The sequence below is a fragment of the Centropristis striata genome, chromosome 18 (genome assembly GCF_030273125.1).
Source record: "Centropristis striata isolate RG_2023a ecotype Rhode Island chromosome 18, C.striata_1.0, whole genome shotgun sequence".
Taxonomy (NCBI): Eukaryota; Metazoa; Chordata; class Actinopteri; order Perciformes; family Serranidae; genus Centropristis; species Centropristis striata.
The window spans coordinates 15829640-15852532 of NC_081534.1; the positions used below are offsets into that span (position 1 = coordinate 15829640).

Sequence of the window (22893 nt, forward strand, 5' to 3'; positions counted from 1 at the left end):
GAACTCAAGGTCACAAATTCAGCAGAAACACCTTCATAAAAAGCACTCAGACCTGTTTCTATCTCTTAAGCTTCTGTCATATATTAGTATTTATATATTTTATTTATTGTTAGTGTTATGACTGAACTTTAAAAAAAGGTATTCCGGGTTTAGGTCCTTATTTCCTGTTAATTTATGGTTGTTTTAAAGCACTGTAAAATGCTTTGGATTTAGGAAAGTGCTATAAAAATAAAATTAATGACTGTATTAAATTACTAATTACAGTAGTGCAGTGTTGGCAGATTACCGTGTCTGGGAGTAATAACAGAAAACTCCACAATTAATCACTAAAAACATAAACGAGTAACATAAGGGCACATGCGTTGGTACCTGCAAGGCGAGCGCCAGGCGAATGAGGTCCACCACCACCTCTTCATTAGCCAGCTCCACGCTGAGGAGACTCAACAGAGCGAAGAGGGACTCGTAGTGCTGCCGCCCGCTGCTCTGCTCCTTACAGCCCAAGTAGATGTGTCGGTACAGCTGCTGGCCGTGCTGCAAGGAGGATGGACAAAGAGAATGAAGTGTCTGAAGGGGACTCTAGAGTTTAAGTGTGTTACTTTTTTCTGCAGAAAAATAAAAATGAATGAGTAATGATTTTTTTTAAATTTGTGATTATTCTTTTCCATCATGAAGTCTGAAAAAAAGTGGGACGAGAATGTAAAGAAAGATACAAATAAAAATAACACACAGGTGCCGAGCAAAACCCCCTTGATGCTTCCATTAGTGACCAGTCTGGTCACAACACACTCAGACTGAGTAAATTTACCTGCAACAGATTAAGCTCATTCGCTAAAAGGATTGCAACAGACTGCAGGATAATATTGCTGGCAGAAGGCAGGGGGTTAATGTCATATTGTTTGATAATTATGCCATAACTGCACATACAAGATGATAAAAATGTTAAATATTGACATTAAAAGCTTGTACCGTCTATTCATTGATCACTCATTTACCAAAATCCATGTGAGATATACTGACATATGTGATTCATTCAGATTCTTTAATCACAAAGCATGTAATCAATTAGATTTTCTTTGTCCTCGCTTGACGGCTCGAATAATTTCTTTAATCTGTTACATGTTGCCTTTTCCCAGAACAGATTTACTTTTAGAGCACATTTAGAAGCAACGTGGCCTGGAAAATCATGCCACTGATTGTCTATAACAGACAGGTTTATGTATTTTAATATTATTCATATTCGACTGAAAGTTTATACCATCAATTTCTTGACATATCCAGGAGATGGTGCACTTGCGTCTGGCATTTAAAGCCACAATATGACTAAAGGTGTGCTCGGGGGTTGTTCAGGAAGAGAGTGATAACCTTTCTGTACAAAACACCTGATCTGAAGGAAGTGAAAAAAATGAGAACTGGGAAATGCAAAACAGTCTGAAATGACCCAAACACCCCATTCATGAACGGATTCTTGACAATTTTATTCCCATTTCCATGCCAGACTCGAAAGGTCAAATCTGATTTAGAAAGGGTAAAGTGATCACAGGGGCTTAGTGTTGAATTACAATGATGCACAATAAAACTTTAAATAAGTAATAAAAATGTAAATAAGCTGTACCTTTTTCTTTTAAGATTATTTTTTTGGCATTTTGTTGCTTTATTGATAGTGAGAGATAGAAAGGGGGTGATAGAGGGGAAGACATGCAGCAAAGGGAGCTCAGGCCGGATTCGAACCCGGCTCCGCCGCAGCACACGGCATACATGGTTAGCGCTCTACCGGTGTGAGCCACCGGGACGCCCAGCTGTACCTTTTTCATGAACAAGTTGTCCTGCCTGGAACACTTGTCAACTTTAAGCTTGAGCACAGAGATGTCCGAGATGATGCTGCATAGAGAGAGACAGCACAATGATTAACACAAGCAATTACTCCAACACACTCCAAATGAAGCCCCAAAATATACACACAAAACTGGCATGCTACTGCAGACACCCCGCAAACACCTTATATTGGAGAACTTGGGCGTGTTCTCGTGTCTGTCGATGAGACTGAGGAGGATCTGGAGCACCAGCAGCCGAATCTCCGGATCCTCTGTTAGAGAGAAGGACAGCAGCGGCTCCAGGAAAGAGCTGGGCAGCGCCGTCAGCATGTTGGTGGTCTGGAAACCTGCCGTCACCTGAGAGATTGATGACCACACATTCAGATGTTCGATTTTGTTTACATGAAATAAGATACTTATTAACTAATATACACAAATTACACATTGAGGGACATGGATACTCGTCTTGTTTGGACTGGAGTGAGTTAGTCCAACCTGGGTAGATCGATTGTTGCTTTCATAAGCACATATTTAGTCCTTGGTAAAGAAAAAAGACCACCAGGGATGTAGCCTTGCTGTGCAAACACTTCTTAGATCACATGAAGACAAATGGAAAGCCGTACAGAAATGAAAGATGAGGGTAAAGTCATTCTGAGATCATAAGAGTGTTGCCAAAACAAGCTGAAGCTGTATGCTCTATACAGCCGGTAAGTGAAGTGTCAACCTGACTCATTAGATTTAATTTACTTCTTGATAAACACATTTTCTAGCACCATCATTATATTAAAAACATTCCTAAAATGATAAAGATGCACTGGGGACATAACGAGGTATCTCAAAGCTATGCAAATCATTTTAAAAAAACATTAAATCAATACTAATGTGAGGCTGAAAACTTACCTGGACCAAGGATTTAAGCAACATGACCTGAATCATCCTGGTGCCCTCAGGCCTGGAGAAGAAAACAAATTAAGATACAAATTAAAACCCTTTATTTCAACAGTCCAGTGGTTGACTGGAGGATGGAATAGCTTTCAGTTTGCTTACCCAGAGCCTGTGGAGGGCAAAGCTGGGTGAATCCCAGGGACAGGGATCTTGCCCATGATGAAGAGCATGACCTCTGACCTCTGGTATGTCGGCAGAGTGTTGGCAAATGACCCTGAAAGAGAAAAGACAGATGAGAGAAGCAGAGATACAGTATGTATGGAATGAGAGAAAAAAGGAACACAAAATAAACATATAAACATAAAGCTTAGACAAACTGATCCAGTCCCAAAGCCTGTTTAACAAAGCCTCACACACACACAGACACATTCACCAAAACACACAGATACACCACTTGCAGACTTACCGATGGTCCTGATGACAGCCTCCTGCAGCTGCCTCTCCTCGTGAGCTTTGATGATCTTGGTGCCGATGTTGGTGCTGCCGTCATAGGAGCCGGTCAACTCGTAGTCCACACTCAGACGGAGCTGTCGCAGCAGTGTGTTAAACACCTCCAACACCGTGGGACCTGCAGACGCAAAACAGTGAACACACAAAAGAATATTTCACTCTAGTTTATTATGATACTGGAACCTTAAAAAACATTGATATTCAATAACCTGTCCTATTTAGTAACTGTAAATTTGGTGTGTTAGCACCTTTAATTAGCACTGCTATGTAGCATCGCTGCATATGGGCTTGCTTGTATCGTTTGTCTTTCCTTGTTGATGTGCTTAAAGTGTTTCCAAACAGCGCTCCTGCTGTTTTCTTTGTCAATCACAACCAGTCATCTTTAATGAGCCAGCACCACAACAAAACCAGCAAATTATTATTTTTCAATCTGCAAGAATGAGATGAGTGATGCGAATGTGGCACTGCGAGTAAGTAAGAGGCGGGGCTTTTGGGCACTGCGGCGGTGTGTGTATTAGCATACTGTCAGAGAGAAGAGAGAGAGGGAAAGCCCTGCAGGTACCAGACAGGTGTATTGATAATGTGTGAAATTAGTATTTTTAAATCTGAGTGAAATCTGAATATCAAATATTTAGACTCGATATGCATAACAGAATCTACATTTTTGACGACACTAGTTCACTCCAACATACAGTATATGACCCCCCCCCCCCCACAACATGCCAGTGTGTGTGTGTGTGTGTGGCGCGTCTGTCTCCTCACCTACAGACCCGCTGGCAGCAATGGCGGCTGCCTCCAACAAAACTTCCACTATCCCAGCTCGCACTGTGGCTGAATTCTTGCTGTTAGCATCCAGGTGACCGAGAAGCTGCTGGATTACCAAGTGAGAGTGCTGCGACTAAAAGAGGAGAGAAGGAAAGAATGAAAAGTAAGAGATAAAAAAAAAGAAATGTAGGAAGAAACATTAAACTATTACATTGGAGCAAGTCATTCAACTAGACAGCAAACTAAAAAAGTCATTGACTTTTACATTTTTCATCCAGGTCGAAAATTAAGCTATGAGGAGAAAAGGTTGATGCCCAAATATCTCTCATTTTCTAAGTCGTTTTAGTTTTATGAATACTGGAGCTTGTTTCTATTTTGCTCCCATCAGTCATGTAAAAAACATTTGCAAAGATGAAAACAGGGTACTCTGTATCTCACACAAAATGTTTCAGGATTCCATTTAAGTTCAACAGAGTAGACGGGAGAAAAACGAGGGTGCAGAAGAGGTCTCTGTGGACGTGTAGGCACTATATCACTCACCTGAATGGAGTACATGATGATTTTGAAGCAACGCACTGCAAAGGTCTTCCCCTCCCATAGAGAGTGGTTATCTAAGTGCCTGTGGGAATACAGACAGGAGGAGAGGGATGGGGAGGATACAGCAGGTAAAAAATACAGCGATGGTAGTGATAGAGAGCAAATTTATAGTTTGGAAAATGCCAGACATCAACACTCCTAATGTATTTTTTTATGATGGAGCACAGGGGAGTTACTTATGTGATAAAAATGTATGGATGCACAACCAAAAGTAGAGATATGTTGGCATTTAACTCTGCTGACTGTTGTCAGGATGCTGACATAAGATGCAAAGAGGGAAAAAAAAACCTAGTCAATGTTATTGATCAGAATCATTACTAATGAACAGTGAGACTGCAGAATCCTGACGTACACAGAGACAGAGGGACGGAGCATAGAGCGAAATAAACATCTAAAGCTTGAAACCAACAGAAACAGGGACAGTGATGGATGGGCGAGAGCTGGTCTCACACGGCTCACGACAAGTGAGATGAATTGAAGGGAAAATTGAGAGAAAACTGAAAAAGAATAAATCAAAAGAGATAAGAATTTAATATATAACTGCACAAAAAAAAGGCAACTGGAGCTGCAGTTGGATTTCTGGTGTACAAAAAAAGAATAAAGGCATTATAGACAAGTCCCTGAATGTTTGTTTTTTTGCTGGCTTTAATGTTATTATGCAGAATCCAAACCACTGACTGATAGAAGCTGACAAAGCCTCTAGGTCTTAAAAAGCGAAGCCAATCCTCAAGAGCCTTAAACCTGCATTCTTTCTAATTGCCAGCAGGCAAGTCTGGTTGTATATAGGTCTATGAAAAAATTACACTAGTTATCACTTTTTTACCTCACCAATTATTTTCCTAATGATTTCATGGTCTCAATCACTAACTTCAAGTCTTCTTCAATACAGCATGTTTATCTTGTAAATTATGGTCCCATTTAGAGTAAAATATACAACAAAAGCAGGATATGCTTTAGGGCATGGCTACCTTGTGACAGAAAAGCCGCTACCATGACAACCTGTCAATCAAGATAGAGGCCTTCAGTTCCTCAAAGTTAAATACATTCTTTTTTGGATTTTTGCCAGCGAAAATTAGCATCCAAATGTAATATTACAGTTAAAAATGAATTATGGATGCATCATGCTAACCAAAGTCATAGCTAGACAGCACTAACGTTACTTTGCTTCACCCTCTCATCCAAATTGGTCACTTCTGACTCAAAAAGACTTGAAAATGTTGGTCTATGAACCGATGGGTCACATCACAGTGGCTACATTCACTTCTTTAATACAGTCTGTGTGATACAAGGCTGCATTAGCTAGCTGAATTTCTGCAAGCACATGACACATGTATGAATACTGGTTGAAGTATTTTATCCACAGTATTCCTCAGCAGTTCTCTGAACTTATTTAGCTTCAAAATGCTATGGTCAGCTTGCAAATCCCAACATGTCAACAACCTCAGAGACATATAAATCATGAGAGATTACAAACATTAGCTGAGATACAAGGATGGAAGCCAAGACAGGCAAAAAACTAAGAAAATTAAAAGTTAACTCAATACAAAAAAAGAGTAGGCGTTAATGTCTAGGGCTCACAGAGATACAGGGAATGGCCAGATAGATAAAACACAACATTCCAGGAAGAAGAGTAGTGCTGAATTGATCCAAATAGGAGACAGAAAGAGGAAGCTAAAGATGGATAGAGAGACAGACGACTTAAAAAAAAAACTAATCACAGAGGACCAGACTCAGACACATCCAAAGTTAAATGAAAAGATAATCGAGGACGACCTTAGAAGCACGACAACGCTGCGAAAAGCAGAATTGCCAGAAAAGAACAAGAACTGCAACAAAATTACAACCTTGCAGTCAGAACTCAAGATAAATACAATAACATACAATTTAAAATGAGTCATCTGCAAATCATGCACTAGTCTGGAACAACTATGTCACCTTCAACGACCTTGTTGCGCCCCCTCATGCCAATCAGCACACAGATAAAAATGCCGCAACGTAGCATTAACATGCATCCTTCCTTCAGGTTTAGTCAATGCGTCACAAAAACAACAAATGCCTAGAAGAACAAAGCACAAAAAGAGGATAGAAGAGTTTTTGGGGCTGTCTTACATCAGCACAGGCGTGACGGCGTTCTTGATGTTGCCATAGGCTGCTCGTCCCAGCAGCTCCCTGAAGCAGCGCTCCGTCAGCTCCACCGGGCTTTCCTTCTCCTTCTCCGACGCCTGCAGCGGAGAGGGGGAGCGGCTGGTAGGGAGCGATGCAGGTGAGAAAGCAGAAAAGAGGGAGAGGAGAAAGAGCAGGGGAGGGGAAGTCAAGTTGGGAGGGGGAAGAGAGTTAGAGATGGGGAGAGAGGGAGAGAGAGAGAAAGGACAGAAGAGTTTGAAATCAATTTGATTCAATAACACTAACATTTCAACAAAGGCTCAATCTCTGACACAAAAACACTCTTTGAACTGCTGTGTCACTGCAGCCTTCTCTCCCGAGGTGACTTTTCCCTCTGCAGTTTGTCTGCAGTGAAAATTAACAGACTGTGTTTGGCGTCTTGTGTGTGTACACATTGTGAATCTGTTATTACCATGGGGCAAATGTCCGTCTCTAAGTTTGTATATGTGTGCAAGTGTGTTTGGGCACTTACACCGGGTCCAGCCTGCCTTTGTTCTCATGCATAGTTAAAACCTCCACTATAACTCCATCTTAGTCATGACTAGCCTCGGGTGGTCCACCAATGATGACATTATTTATTAACAGCCTCACTCTTTCATCTTGCCTGCTGCTCATGTGGAGGAAATGCGACTTCCTGCCTCTCAGTGGCTTCTCTAGTTTAACCCAAATTCAAAAAAGCATTGAGCTACATCCACATAAATATATTTTTCAGTTTTAAATCACGTGATTTTTGCTACATTTACACCTAGCAGCCAAAATATTCCAGCATTTCCAAACCACTAAAACAGAGACTTTAGAAAACTCTACTGACTTCTTTTTGTTTTAAAAAGTCTGGATGGGTGGAGAGTTTTGAAAAACAATAATGCAGACACACAGGTACGCTTCCTGATTGGAAACTGTCAAAACATTATAGCTAGGGCAACGTATCTTTTGTGATTTCATCCTTCTTGTGTGGTTACTTCTTTCCCATTGCCATGGCTTTGGCAATGCATAATGCTCTCTGTATCACTGTAAAATGTAAAACCCTTTTTGAGCAACATCTCCCAATCTAGGGTTTCCGCAACCTTGACCATAAGTTACTTTCACTTCACAGTTCCACCTTATTGTCTGTCCAAGCAAAGAAACAACCACAGAGTAGATAGTTGGCATTTACATAATATAATATGGACTCACATTATTTCTAAAAATGCTTGTGAAGCAGAAGATCGTTTTAGTTTTAAACAGATTCAAAATACAAAACACGTTCAGGTGGATGTAGTCTGAAATTTGAGGGTATTGAAAAACAGCAAAAAGAATAAAAAAATACAGGATTAATATCCTGGTTTGACTTTAAGGCCACAAACCAAAAGCCGTTTTCTTTAAGTGATGCAAGTGTGGCTGTTGTTAAAAGGCTCAGCATTTGGTTAGCAGTAACTAATGATGCTTACAAAGCCACTCTTATTGACCCCTGTCTGGTGGAAAAGTGCATCCAAAACACCCAAGGGAGACTTTATACTGAGGTCACCCAAACAGCCTCTCACTGTACAGTTTTGTGTAATGATTTGGAAACTCACAAGGGTGAAACGTTTAGCATTAGAATCAGCATCATAGACATTATTATCCCAAGGCAATCTGACCTTACATGTGCTTTCATCAACAATTCACAGTGGATGTGTTGGAGTCTGTGGAGTGGAGTGTTAAAGGTGAGGATCATTTCCGTTAAGATTTTCTGCTGAGGCAACGCCTAGAGGAAAATCGCTTGGGGACCATAAAGCTTTTGCAGGCACCATCAAACTGCATTAAAACCAATCAATCTGCTGGTGGTTGTTCTTTAATTATAACACACAAAAGAAGGCACTGAGAAAATTTTATTATCTCCAGAAATAAACTCCTTACAGAAATTAGTCTCATCTGTCAGAAGGCTTTGCTAAAACTTTGCCTGAGGTTGATCTTTAAATGAACTTATGCATGTGCATAGGGATTAATGTAGAGAAAAATACACCATCTGTGAGCTTAATTAGACTGTACTGACTGCTGTGGATTTTAGGACTGGTAATGACTGAGGATGCACGGCAGGGGCAGGCTGCATAACACACACAGAGCGAAGGGAAGCTGAGAGGAAAATGGGTCTCTCTGCTGGAGTGTGTCTGTCTCTGTCTCTTTCTGTCCATCTGTCTCTCTCTTTCAATAACCTCCACATTTCCATCACTGTACTTTCTATTACATACCCTCCACCCAATCTTCCAATGTTCTTCTTGCTGTCCTCCCCTTTGCTCTTCTAACCCTCAGATCTCGGCATTGACGTCAAAATGAATTTCAGTATGTGGAATACTGCCAAGAAAAGGAGGCTCCAGACTTTCTCTCTCTCTCTCTCACTGGCAAACTCAAGCTCGCAATTGTGATGCTATTTTTCTCCAAGCATTGCATGCTCCCCTGTTTCACACTGACTCCGCCTTTCTCCTTTAAATTTTCTCCCCTTGTCTTAGTGTCTTTGTCCTCAGATGCTGCAGGTGGGCAAATAGATGCCCATAAGGGGAGCAGAGCTTTCAGGGGGTTTACTCAGAGATGACAATGATGATGAATGACATGGATGATGGCTGACTAGACTGCCAGGACAAATATGGCCTAACGTAAGACAAACAGCACCAGTTGGCCACAACACAATGGCTCTGCACTGTGTGACCGAGTCGCGGCAGGTCAACGCCGACTCATTTTGGGCCATCAGCTTTGTCACCAAATGTTGGCATGGCGTGTCCTGTTAAATGAGGCTCACATGGTAACATCAGGGGCTAATTTATCTGCCTTAACTGCAGGCAGGACAGGGGTTAAGAAAGGTCGACAAAGTTACTGAAAATATTCAGTACATTTACAGAACATTTCCAAGGAGAGTTGTGCTCAGAATTTGGAACGCACAATTTCAATATAAAAAACTTTTCTTTTACTAATGAGCTTATTAAGGGGAAGAGGGGGGCACGTGATAAAGCAATAGTTGGTCTTAAGGCATGCTTTGGTATGCCTATTGTAAAGCCCAGCACACTATTCCATCACAGCATCAGATATAGATAATTTGCCAGCATCCCATTAAATAGGGATTAAGTAGCCCTCTTCATGCTCAGTCTATTCTCATGTCACACTACTGTAACTGCACAGTTCGAGCAAAGGGACTTCACACTTTCATGTAGGTTTACATTTAGTAAAGGATTTAATTGAAATATGAATGGCTAATATCTGCTTACAATATGGCAAAAGGTTTGTTTCCATCTGCATGTGACACTGTTAATACAGCCTGAGCAAATAATCAATCTATTACCATTATATTTCTGTTGTTTTACATCCCCATAAATTCAAGTTCATTTTCATGAATAATTTCCATCTGGAATACTCCTAGAGGTTTGCATCCTTTGTCAGGACAGTGTGTTTGAGCACTGTGACTGTGACTTTTACTGTGACTAATTCAGTCTTTTAGTAGGGCCCCCATTTTCGAGCAACCATTATCACATTAAATATGACCTCATAAAGGAAATCTTGAGTTAGTAAAAAAATGCAGAGCAATGAAGTAGTCTCAAGCCTGTGTTAAGTGGCAGAATGCCTAAATGATATGTATGTAAGTCAATTAGAAGCAGATAAACAAGCACTTTAGTTTTCCATTAAACATTTGCAATAGGTCTGATGAGCAACACCACACAAAACACCATCAGTTGAATTTTCCTTGTGAACACTAACCTCTCTGTGCGCTCTCCACTCTGCAGGTTGAAAAGCAGAGAGGGCACGATCTTGTCCATGTGCTGAGGGTCCCAGATGTTGGCCTGCAGCTCATCATTCACAGTCTTCCTCACCACACCCTGCAGGCCCTTGATACCTGCCATGCGGATCCTGGAAGTGACAGAAATAGAAGATCAGAAATCAGACACCAGACATGGCCTGACTGCTAACTGAATCTATAAATGGATGCTTATATTTAGGAAATCTCATTTTTGTCTAGAATTTAGTCTGTATCCTTCACAAGCTGTGACTTGCTTGGCAGTTACTCTTTAATTCTGCAAACCTATAACCAACAGTTCAAAGATGTCACTTTTGTTTATTTTTAGCAGATGACAAATCACTTTTAAAAGGATTTCATTTTTGTTGAAGATGTAAAAAATAAACAGGGGCAGCAGTAGTCTAAAAACAAACGCCCCAAAGCAGTCTAAAAACAGCAGTTATTTAATAATTCTGCCTGTAGTGCAATCAAGCATCTGTCCACTCACTTGGTGCGGATGTCAGGGTCCTCGTAGCTGGAGTGGCACATCTCACTGAAGCGTGACACAAAGAAGTCATAACTGCGGTGGTACGATGGTGTATCCTCTTCTATGTTGGCAAACTTCACAAACTGAGAAAGGCAGAAGAGACAAGGGAAAAATATGAAATATTTTCATGTCAAACTCCCAGTTGTTTTTTTTGGTGGACTGGTGTAATGTGAACAATTTGGATATACAGTCATGGAAAAAAACATTAGACCATTGTTTTCTTCAATTTCTTGTTCATTTTAATGCCTAGTAGAACTAAAGGTACATTTGTTTGGACAAATATAATGATAACAACAAAAATAGCAAATAAGAGTTTAATTTAAGAGCTGATACCTAGCCATTTTTCATGGTTTTCTTGATAATAACCAAAATCATTATCAAGAAAACCATGGAAAATGTCTTGATATCAGCTCTTAAATTAAACTCTAGTTTTGTTGTTATCATTATATTTGTCCAAACAAATGCACATTTAGTTGTACCAGGCATTACATGAACAAGAAAGCAAGGAGAAAACAAGGGTGGTCTAATCCTTTTTTCCGTGAATGTAAATGTTTCAAAAACCAAATTAGATGTTGACTTTCACATGAGCTGTTGGGATCATCGACCCTGAATGAAATGTGGCATATCCAGGGATGTTTTTGTGCAGTTTAATAGAGCAGCAGTGGAAAATATCTTTACCTATGCTTTACTGTGTGCTGTTGTTACATGTCAACTGAGGACAGGAGACAGCTGGACAAAGTGATGCACACTGCAACCACAATTATCAGATGTGATCTCCCCTACAGGCAGAAATCTATCATGCTAGACTACATAAGACCCTTCTCACCAGGCTAACAACCTTTTTTATTTCCTTTCTGCTCACAGACTAACAAGACCAGAACATCCAGGTTCAAGAACAGCACATATCCTGCAGCCATCCGCAGTCTAAACAATACAAGCATAGCACTGCAGAGCACTGGGCAGGTCAACTTATTAAAGTTTCCACTTCAGGCAAGTTTTAAAAATACTCTGCTATGATTAATATTTTGTTTAACATTTCTTTCATCTTTCAAAATGTTTTTCAAAGAAGCTCCCACCACCGCTGCTCGTGCTTGGTTGAAAGGTGAAAAAGCAGTGCGAGCAGACCGGGGAGACTCACAAGCTTCACACTATGAGTATGTGCTGCTGACTACTGCTGTTTGCATCTGGTCTTTTTATCCATGAGAGGAAACATCACAGAGATTTAGCCACATGTGCTTGAGCCTTCAGACTGAAATAAGGAGTCTGTTTAACATCAAGAATGTAATATAAGTCTAGTTAGCATCTTTTATGTTGTTTTTCAGCTCTAAACTTGAAACCAGCACCTGTCTAGTGACATACCTTGCACAGATACAAGTCAGAATAATCAAGGTCAGACATTTTATTGGACATAAACGTAAGAATAATTATTTTTAGTTGAGGGGACTTGAAGAAAAGAGGCAGATGTGTTGTGTTTAGTTTTTTTAAGATTATATTATGGGTATGGTAATTTTGTCTTTTCCTGACTTTGTTTAAATTAGCTCGAATTTCAATCGTGTTGATATGTCAAGCATTGAGTCTTGAATCTTAAAGTCTACTACTCAAAAGATTTACAGTAAGTCTGCTCTACTTTGTTCATTTCTAGTTTGTTTCAAATTGATTAAAAACTCTTTAATGAAATAACCCTAAATCCCCATGATGAATATCTCCTAAATTAAAGTCAAACCACAGCGCCATAACATCTCATTAAGAGTGAAAAGCACAGGGCAGAGGGGGGCTCTCCCACTGGGCCAGAAAATGTCACCATTTAAACACGCTGACATTTAGCTTCACAACACTCTCCAATTAATAAATTATTATGAACTGGATTTCTTTAAAGTAAAGATGGAACGGATGCTACCTGAAGCAAAAATTATATAATGAAATAAAAGCAGAGCAGATGGTACTTTAACTACATAAATTCCTCATTTAAAAACTCAGGTTGGATTTGTGCAGTAACCTTAAAAGAAATAATAAGGAATTTATGGAGAAAATGAGCATCGAGAGAAGCCCCTTGTGAATCTGTTTTTCTATATATAAATTACATTTTGGAGTGGTCTTGATTTTAAATGAAGTACCCTCGAGCAAATTAAATAAAGTGAAGCCATAACTACTTCTGTGCAACAGCTCAGCTGCTGCAGTAAATTGCTGCTGCAGTTGATACCAAGAAGCTGCCCAGTATTACCGGCAGGAGAACTGGGCTGCTTCAAGGTATCAATGAATCAAGTCAGCGTGTGTCTGCTGAAATGGACTCCCTATCTGATTGAAAGCTTTGAGAATGGGGTCTAATACCACAGGTGATGGAGAGCTGAGATTATAAACTTCTTTGTTGTGACCACAGGCTAGGCCAGGAGAAACTCAACCCTGGCCTAAGTCTTCTCTGTCACATCACATAAAGCAAGTTGAAAGAAACACTAACTTTGGTACTGATTTGTTAAAAAGTTGTGTTAAAAAGGCATCTGCGGTACAAGGTTTTAGGTCAGGGAAACAGAGTGTGAGAAAACCTGGCCGGGCTTGAGTCCTGTGGTGATAAACTCTCTAATCTGCTCCTTTCACCTGCCTCTGACACTGGTCTGCTTCAGATGAGCCATCTAGTGCACGCACAGAAAGAAAGACGCTATAGCTACAGCCACAGCTGTGCACTGAGAAACGCAGTATGCAGAGTTCTATGTGTGAGGAAGCTCCGGGTTGAATGGACTCATCGGTTACAGGAAACTAACACCAATCAATATTTTCACAATGTTCAACAACAGGCAGTATGGATGCAAAGCTTTACATTATCACATGCTGCAAATTACCTCTACTATTCATCACAGTAAATAACACTGTGATGGACGATTATTTATGCAGCGCCGATGTGTCTGTTTGTATAAGAATGGATCAGTGTATAGCCTTGCATTTGTCCTAAATACACACCCATGAGTGTGTGCAAGAGAGATTGATAGCATGAAGATTATGAGCGAGAGGCTGGCGTGTCTCGTCAATCTGTGTAGATGACTGCGGAGCTTTGCAACTGTGGTCTGCAGCTAATCTGATTTCCTTTATGTGTCCTCTGCTGACCGGGTTGACAGCGCTGATAGCTGCTTCCCACATCAGAGGATACTCATCACTCCCACTCCCTCTGCCCACCACTCTTTTGCTGAGCTATGATCTTCCTCAAATACTAACGCAGTATTCCTCTGAATGTTAACATCTTTCACTTTGTGCCATCACATTAGGAAAGTAAATGCAGTCTGTCAACTTTTGATTGGATAATGCTTCTAAATCCACTGAAATGGGCAGAATTTGATAGACAGAAAAGCTTAGAAACTAAGGCACATTAGACACATTAGTGAAAAACTGTTTGCGTTTGTCTAAATTTACATCAGTAAAATGAGCTGTCTTCATTTTATGTGTCTCTTGTGAACAAGAATGAATGGCTGGGTATATTTGCTTTGATTTGTAAGTTCTATATATAGCAAAAAAGTGTCTGTGTTTGATTTCTGAAACTGTACTTCCTTTGAAAAAACTACCTTAAATCTAAATTATACACATATCAAGTTAAGTTAAAATTAAAGTTGAATAGTGCATTTACTCTCTTGAGAATGCAACAACCAACTTTGAAGACTTACAATTAAATGTAAACTACTTGATGTCCTTATTTTAATGTTAAGCAGAGTTGCCAAAATAGATCTGCACACCAAGTGTACTTTATATCCATTTGTTTCAACTCTACAAGACATTTCTTTCATCCAGCATCCATTCTCTTCGGCACATGGATGTACATGTTTGTTTTGTTTTTTTACAGTTTATCATGTTTTTTTATTGTTTATTACTTTATGGCTTACCACAACTTTAACTGCAGTTTTCAGTTGTCACAGTGATGCACATTTGTTGTAGATACTTTTTACACTAGCTTCTTCCCTAGAATATATCCCCCTAAACATAATGCAAAATGCTCATTATGAAGGAGGCACAAAGCCACTATTCTATAATTTCAGGGTTTACATCTGATGGACAATTAATATAATCCTGTAAACTCACAGAGTTGGTTCCAAGGATCTGCAGGCTGGGTTTGTCTGATTCTAGCAGCTTGCGCACCATCTTGAGAAAACTCTCCACAAACAGGTTGATACTCTGACAGTGGCAGGCCATCAGCAGCTGGTCGAGGGCTTCCATGGCTATGCACACATACCTGAAGAGGAGCAGAAAGAGATATAGAAACATCTGGAGGACACAATTAACCCTGTAGGCAATTAAATCCCTCTCTGGATAATAAAATAGGTGCATATATTCTAAATGTCTAAATGCACACAGCAACAGAAATAAAAACGTGACAAGTTCTGCCAGACAAACGCTGGGGACTTGCATATTGAACAGATTTCAGCCGGGCACTGCCAAGTTTAAATGTAATCTGTACAGGCTGTTTGCATTGGCGAGAATCATAGCAGTGCGTCCTAGTCATGAGTCATAAAAGAAAACAACTTCTGCAGCATAAAAAGCAAGTACAGAGCACACAGAAACTGTTGATGACCCTGCCCAAGTCATGTTGTTTTTTTTGTTTAAAAAAACAAAACCAACCTGCCTCCCCCTCTACTTGGCAACTTTGTATGGAGTGCACAATAAGTACTTTTTCATCATACAGAGAGAAAGTGTAAAGAACACATACACATTTAGAGAAAATGCAATGGAATTACTTTACAGTTCCTTATCCAGTCTGTATGTGAATGCATGTGATATGTATCCTTTTAGACAGGCTTGTAAATGGAGATCTTTAAAGCATCTTAAGCTCTTTGATGGACTGTCTCTCTAAATCTCTCTGATGACAGGCTATTCCATGCACCACTTTTCCATTACTCCACAGCAAGACGACCTTAAATTCTTTCCAGGATTGTGAATGTTTTAGCTTCACTTGTGCTGAATTTAAATCAGTCAAATTAATGAGTGGCAGAGAATAAATACATAAAATGTGCAAACAGTATCTGTCAGGGCAGAAACAGCTCAAATGTTTTTTTGAGAGACTGTTCTGAATGGCGATTGACTGGTGATGCTTACCCGTATCTGTGTCGGGCCACATCCCTTGACAATCTCTCAGACAGGTAGGCTCCGATACGGTCGAGTTTCTCTGGAGCTGACAGGGCGTAGAATGTCAGCTTCTCCATGTTCGCCTTCACCAGCCCATCCTAAGAGGGTGACAGAGACAGATGGAAAGAAAAAAGGGGGAGAAACATGATAATGAAAACAAAGTTTTAGGGAGAGTAGTTCACCCAAAATAAAATCTGTCAGTCTCAGGTCAGAGAAGATGTACATGAAAATGGTCCACTAAACAAAGAGGCAGCTGGACAATGAGGTTGTTTGCGCCAATGAGAAAAAACACACACATTTTCTATTCCATAAATAATTCTGAGCTAATGCAGCAGTGTGTGTACTGAAGTGGGTACTTCTCCTGAAAACCCATATGGTAAAAGTATAACTAGTTCACCAAGTTTCACCTCCTACTTTCCCCCTTGACCTACTTCACTGCTCTGCAGTCTGGTCAGGGGGAGGAGAGAGCTAAAAACATCTACAGCCTACTGAGATCCTGTTTAAATTCAGACAGGAGCCAAACCATGCGGTCAATGAAATAGCATTTCCAAAAAGAACAGAAAGTCAGGAAAAAGAATGGTTAACTCTGTTAAATCTGAATCTAACTCTAAATTACTGTAAAATCATACAGATATGACCATTATATGATGTAGACATGAGGACATGCATAATGTAATGGAGTTATACAGTGTGTCCTGAATACCTTTGCATGGCAAAGTGACTCTAAAAATAATAACTGGCAGAACATCATTCATCATTTACAAAAAATCCCAGAAAAAATATCCAATTTTTCCCCATTTGTAAAATGTGAGAAACAAACAATCACAATCAGTCACACTTTTGATTAGTCATAGTGAAAAAAGCACAGGTGTTACTAATAACATTAACGATACCAGGAATCTCAAACTAAATCATCTTTAATTTTATTTTTCCACCTGTGCTTTTTCTAGTATGACATAAAACATTTCCAATGGCTGATTTATTCAATTTGAGATTTTGTAGTTGCAGGCCATTGCTATTGTGCATGCTGGTGCATTGCTATAGTTTACTTGCACACCTACATGAAATGAGGGCCTCATTAATGTTATTAGTTGCCCCTGTGCCTTTCAGTGAAAATGTCTGCTGTAAAAAGGGAGCCTATTCCTCTCATCAGAGGGTTATTTTAGGGGTCAGTCAAGGGCGAAGGCTCTGTTTCTGTTTGCTCCTTCAAAACATCCTGCGGCTGAAATCCATCACCAATCATACAGCTAGAACACTGCAGCTGGATATAACACAAAACACTTCAGTTTGAAAAGCTGATTTTAGGTTTTTGCTTATTACAATCAATCATTATGTAGTTCTTCAGACAAATGCTGCATTTCAACCACATGGTTCGGCTCAACTCAGGTCCTCTACTCTATTTCGTTTTCCACAGCAGATAGTACCTGCTCAGTGTAGGCGTACCTAATCGCAGCTGATTGCCATCACGATGTCGTGTGGAACTACTCAGGCATCATCTTCAGTGAGACAATAATGAACCCTTTCATCAGCAACCAAACAGAAGAACCTCTTGCGCTTTGTCCACTGCACGCTGCAGCGCATTGCGTGGTTTTTGCAGGCTGCTATTTATTTAAATCTGGGTCAAGGTAGCTTGGCTATTTAAAAATGCCAGGTTTGTGCAGGATGTTCTGTCTCGCAGGAGACGATTGACTGCATGTAATAATCAGTGGTCTGGTCTGTCTTAACTCCACCACCTAGTGTTGGTTTGCTTTGAACCTCGACAATCCTCAAAAGTAGCAGGTATTATCCACAACTTTTGCTCAAGGAAAACCAAATGTGGCAAAACAGTTCAGGCTGTGGGAGTGTCAGGGGTGTAAACTGAGTAAGTTGTAGTCTCTTTTCAAAGATAAAGTCCAATCATGTCCAATCCAATTTAAACCAGTAACATGGGGACACTTCATGTGTGCAGGACACACGCCGAGAACACAACCTATATTTAAGCACATTACCACCAATTACTTCGGCCAAACACTGAAATACAGTAAATGTGTACAAACACACCCACATGCTCACACAGGGTGTCACAATTTTGAGTAAATGTTATCAGACGGCTTCATTATTCCCAAGCTGCTGGGATAGTGTTAGTTACAGTCTCAGCCACTGCAGTTTGGAGCCAAACTTAGAAACCATTTTTAGGAGCACAATGAGCAGGTGCACACGCATGCGCGCACACACAAAACAGCGAAATGAGGTCTGTGTGAACGATTATCCCCTGTACTGCAGTTTTGGCCACAGATCTGATTGGTAAAGTGGGTTACTGCAGTAGCAAAGAGGCACTTCTTAAAAGTTTCCTCTGCAACAAATGCTCCTTCTTCTCCCCAGAAATTAATTCTCTTTATGAGTCATCTGTATCAGATCTCACACAGTAGTGAAGATGAAGTCTGTGTTTTGATACCAACAGCTTTGAAGAAGATCGTTAAGTATGGAGGCTGTGTTTTCTTATCACCTCTGCCTCACTCTTCCTATATCTAAGACAATATCATAACACTGTGTTTATATTTACTTGACAGAGACTACAGTTTGAAAGCTGGCAGCTAAATCTGGTATAGCACATTATTTATCATAATTTCTTCCCACATTTTTGAATTATGTCTTCTATTGTGCACTGTTCTTCTTTATATTAAACTTGGTAACCTAGTACGCTGAACAAATCTTTACAAGAAATAAGAAAAGAACCAATAATGAACCAAATGCAGTAGCAAGATACAATAATACAGACGAAAGTGGAAAAGTTATAAACTTCAGACAAACAGTTTGCATTTGGAAAGACATTATTAAAGAAACACAAAGTCACTGGAGCTTCTCACCTCTGGGTCTTCTGGGAAGATGTTGTCTACCAGTCTCTTGTACCGAGGCCTGAGTGCCCCGCAACAACCACAAACCCCTGAGGAAGACATAAGATGGGAAGGAAGAAAGAGAGAGATGTTCAATTAGACTTGTGCGGTATGACTGTCTGAAATGCAATAAAAACAAAGAGAAAGTAGTCTGATCTTCTTTTTTCATGGCTCACTGGAATAGCTCACTGTGACACTTAATGGAACTGATCCATCGTTAATGTTATCATTTTCACGTGCTTTTCCTACTATGACAAGACAGCAAAGGCAGCAAATGATAATGACTTCACATTAATAACATACATCAACACAGAGCTAGTGGTGCAAAATTAGGTAATAAAAAGCATAAAGAAAAATCATGCTTCAACATCTGTCAAATTGACTTCTCAGCAAGGAAAACACAGCTGCAGCTTATAAAATAATAATTGCTAACGAGCAAGTATTGACAACAGCCTTGTCAGTATTATAATAAGGGCCATATTCAAGTGGCACTAAAATATATAAATGTATAAATTCTTCATGTTACTAGGCGCTAGGCTAGGTTGTCTAGCCTGCTGTGACAGGTAAAAATGATCAGCTGACGTGCAGAGGCTGAAGCATGTATTTCAGGGGGAGCTGCTGAATATGGAAAGAAAAGACTGACTGACAGCTCCATCAATAGCTTTCATTGTATCAGGGCAAAAAAATATAGCAGGCATCCACAAAACTGCATAGTCAAGTAGCCTGCAAAAATACCAAAGTTGCCAAATGTTAATTTGAATTAAATCAGCAGTGTCAGTATTGGCGTGATGCCATCATTCAAACAACTCAGTCCAAGATTAAAAACATGAAGATGTGTTCATCTCTATGGAGCTTCTGGGAAATAGAAGCTGTGCTAAATGGAAGCAATTTTTTGCATAGGACATTTGAGGAAAGCCAGATATGAAAGGTAAGCAGTCACAAGATAATTACAGTCAAAACAATGCGGCTCAGATGATAACGCAGACACACAGAAGCACACACACACATGCACACAGAAAAGAGAGCCTCTTTTCTCAGAATGCAATCAAGAAAGCCTTGAAGAGAAAAGTGCAACACACTGAAGAGTGATTTTTCTGACTTTGCATTGAGAGGAAAGGCAAGCTCGGCAGCAAAGAGAGAGGTGGATTCTGATTGGTTGAAGAAATTCAGCAGTGGTGAGTCATAAGGGGACCCTGGGAGAATGAAGAAAACGAAAAGAAGAGAGATAACCTCCAAAAACCCCAAATGCATCGCTTAACCGTTCAAGCAGCTCTGCATAACAATTGTCATCTTCCTGTTGACACAAAACAAGGATATAGGAGTTTAGGAGTCATAAAAGCTAATGAGAAAAAGTAGGTCAGGTTTAGTGCATGGTTTGAAAGCCTGACACTTCAAACTGAAATTGAGAGCATGTTGGACAAAAGCAAAACAACCTGCAAAGAAACAGCTTTTCTTCTTTCCTTCCTCCCTGATAACGTAAGTTTCCTTCCCTCTATTATTCCAAAATGGAAATGTTTCATTATTCATTAGTTTAGTTTGCTTTTACACAGATTGAAGCTTTTTTGCTGATGTGGCACTAAAACCCTATTTTAAGAGCATACTGACCAGACTTCAACAAGACTGCCAACTGCCAAATTGCCTTCCCTTGACTCACAGTAAGCTGTATCAAACATACACCAAGATGACATTTTTTTAATACACCAACAAAAACATATAAGAGCTCTTTAACCAACCAACAAAACCAGTGACAAGCCTTGTGTTCAACACTGTTCACTCTGTGAGACTCCGAGTCCGAGCCTCCTACAAAGATTGGCCTGCTCAAACCAGCTGTCAACTTCACGTCCTAGAAATCACAGAATTCTTTTTTTCTCAATATAAAATGGACCAACTGTGCACATTTCACACGCAGATGATGGGGGCAATAAGCTGCCACGTGCCTGACTCATGAATGCAAATGGATGAGCTGAGCCCAGCTGTAACAGCACTTCGCAAGACAGACAACAACTGAGATTCCTGTGCAATACAGTTGATATCCATGTAATATAAAACCACACTTGAACAAGATGATGAAACAAATATAAATACAGAAGACTTAAAATAAGGCAAGGATGGAGGAAGGACCACAAACACGCAATATAAGTACAAAGACAAAACGTAAAGATATTCAGTCAACTGCCACATACCACATACATCAGTGAGCGGTGGTGGAGGCATTTGGTGTTAACTGCAAAACCGCAGGCCTATGGTAATTTTTCACCTTGGTGAGAAAATATCCATAACATAACAGCCCTACCTATGGATATTATATGTGTGGAGACAAAAGCAAAAGCAATGATGCTCAGAAGACGATGAAGAGTTAATGGCTGCGCCTTAAAATAGAGCTTTTATCCAAAAAACTTTACAGTTTTCCTCCCATCCACACATGCACACATTGATAACAGCAAGCTACCATGTGATGTACTGCAATTTGGGTTTCTTTGTGTTACCCAAGGACACAATGACATTTGGACAGGAGGACCTGTTCTACTCCTGTGAAATCCCCAATAATGCTCTGTCTTCTGGGCTATATTCCTGGTTTCACTAGCCTTCTGGTATGTTATCAGCCAACTACACCTGGGAGGAGGCTAGTCAGAACAGGCCGGATGTCCTTGAAAAGCCTTTTAATAGAGTAAAAGGCATATTTAGTGCTTTAACCACTTAAGAGCCCTTATGTTTCAAGGCCTCTGTCTGCTCTCTAAAAGTTGTGCTGAACTCCACAGCAGGAGCTCTGCTGTAGCTCAGGATTATCTCTGAGAGCTGTGCGTCTATTCATAGTGCTACTCCCCTCCATCACTTCAAACACTAATGAGGCTCTCGTCCGCTCCCGTCCACCCTCCTTCTGTCCCTTCCTCTATCACCCACCCAACCTCCCTCTACCACCTTCTCTCATCCTTGCTGTATTGGCTCGTAGCCCGAGTGTAGGAGTCGCCAATAAATTAATGAAAATGCAGCAGGTCCCAAGAGTAGAGGGGTAAAGGGTGGAGGACAAAGACTGACAGAGACACAGGCAGCTAAAGAGAAAAAGAGCGAGAGATAGAAGTGTGATGGAGGAGGTGGATTGTGATGAACTGAATGAGTCACAGATTAGTGCTACTTATTGCATCTTCTCTGTCCAGCACAAATCCGTCCTGTCCTCTGTGTCAGCATTGAGAGAAGAGATTTTTGGGGGAGGAAAAGTTTGGGATTTTTTTCACTCTGGAAAAAAAACAACAGTGCTATTGTGCCAAAAACTCTACAATCATTCATTTTATGAGCTCAGTAGAGCTCAGTGGGTGTAGCAATACAAATGTTATTTCCAATCTAATTAATAACGATTCTGAATCCCAATTCTTAACTATGCTGGATTTCGATGCGGCAAGGTCAAAACAGGTCACATGCATATTTCACAGAGAAATAAACATATTGATAAAAATTTGACACCAATTACACTAATTTATATTCACTTCACACTGTACTGTAACATTAACTCTGAAATGACACAAGGTACGACATAGGCTAAGTCGGGCTAGCAAATACAATCAGCCAGTTGCCTGATCCACCATTGCTCATACGACATACATAACAATAACTTAATTTCACCAGCCAGTGCCCACACACTTTACTGTTGTTTTTTTACACACCAGCTTAGCTGGCTCGTAGCCAATGTTGACCCAAGGAAAAAGAAGATTGTCCCCAATTGGAAACAATATTCCAAATCAAAGCTGTTTTTTAACATTTGCATCCCCTTACGCCTGCGGAGATAATAATAATCTTTAAAATTAACATATTTTCCTCCCAGAATACTCAAGATAATGTGCTATGTTTCTGTTGGAAACCACTGCAGCAGCCTCAGTGCCACTCTGAGAGAACATTGTATAGCTTCAGAGCTATGTTGAGTTTGCATGA

At 40.2% G+C, this 22893-nt stretch overlaps 1 protein-coding gene across 3 annotated transcripts in view; it reads right to left on the reverse strand.

Annotated features, from left to right (window-relative positions):
* The window catches only part of LOC131990839 (protein EFR3 homolog B), a 37009-nt gene that overhangs the window by 5519 nt on the left and 8597 nt on the right, over nt 1-22893 (reverse strand). For all 3 annotated transcript variants that reach the window (XM_059355998.1, XM_059355997.1, XM_059355999.1), the window contains 14 exons: nt 18943-19019; nt 16067-16194; nt 15056-15206; nt 10958-11079; nt 10434-10583; nt 6678-6812; nt 4512-4590; nt 3969-4104; nt 3163-3324; nt 2859-2970; nt 2712-2763; nt 1996-2168; nt 1803-1878; nt 370-531 (listed from right to left, as the gene is read on the reverse strand). In XM_059355998.1, coding sequence (XP_059211981.1) covers nt 370-531; nt 1803-1878; nt 1996-2168; nt 2712-2763; nt 2859-2970; nt 3163-3324; nt 3969-4104; nt 4512-4590; nt 6678-6812; nt 10434-10583; nt 10958-11079; nt 15056-15206; nt 16067-16194; nt 18943-19019 — 1715 coding nt within the window. The remainder of the gene's footprint in view (nt 1-369; nt 532-1802; nt 1879-1995; nt 2169-2711; nt 2764-2858; nt 2971-3162; nt 3325-3968; nt 4105-4511; nt 4591-6677; nt 6813-10433; nt 10584-10957; nt 11080-15055; nt 15207-16066; nt 16195-18942; nt 19020-22893) is intronic.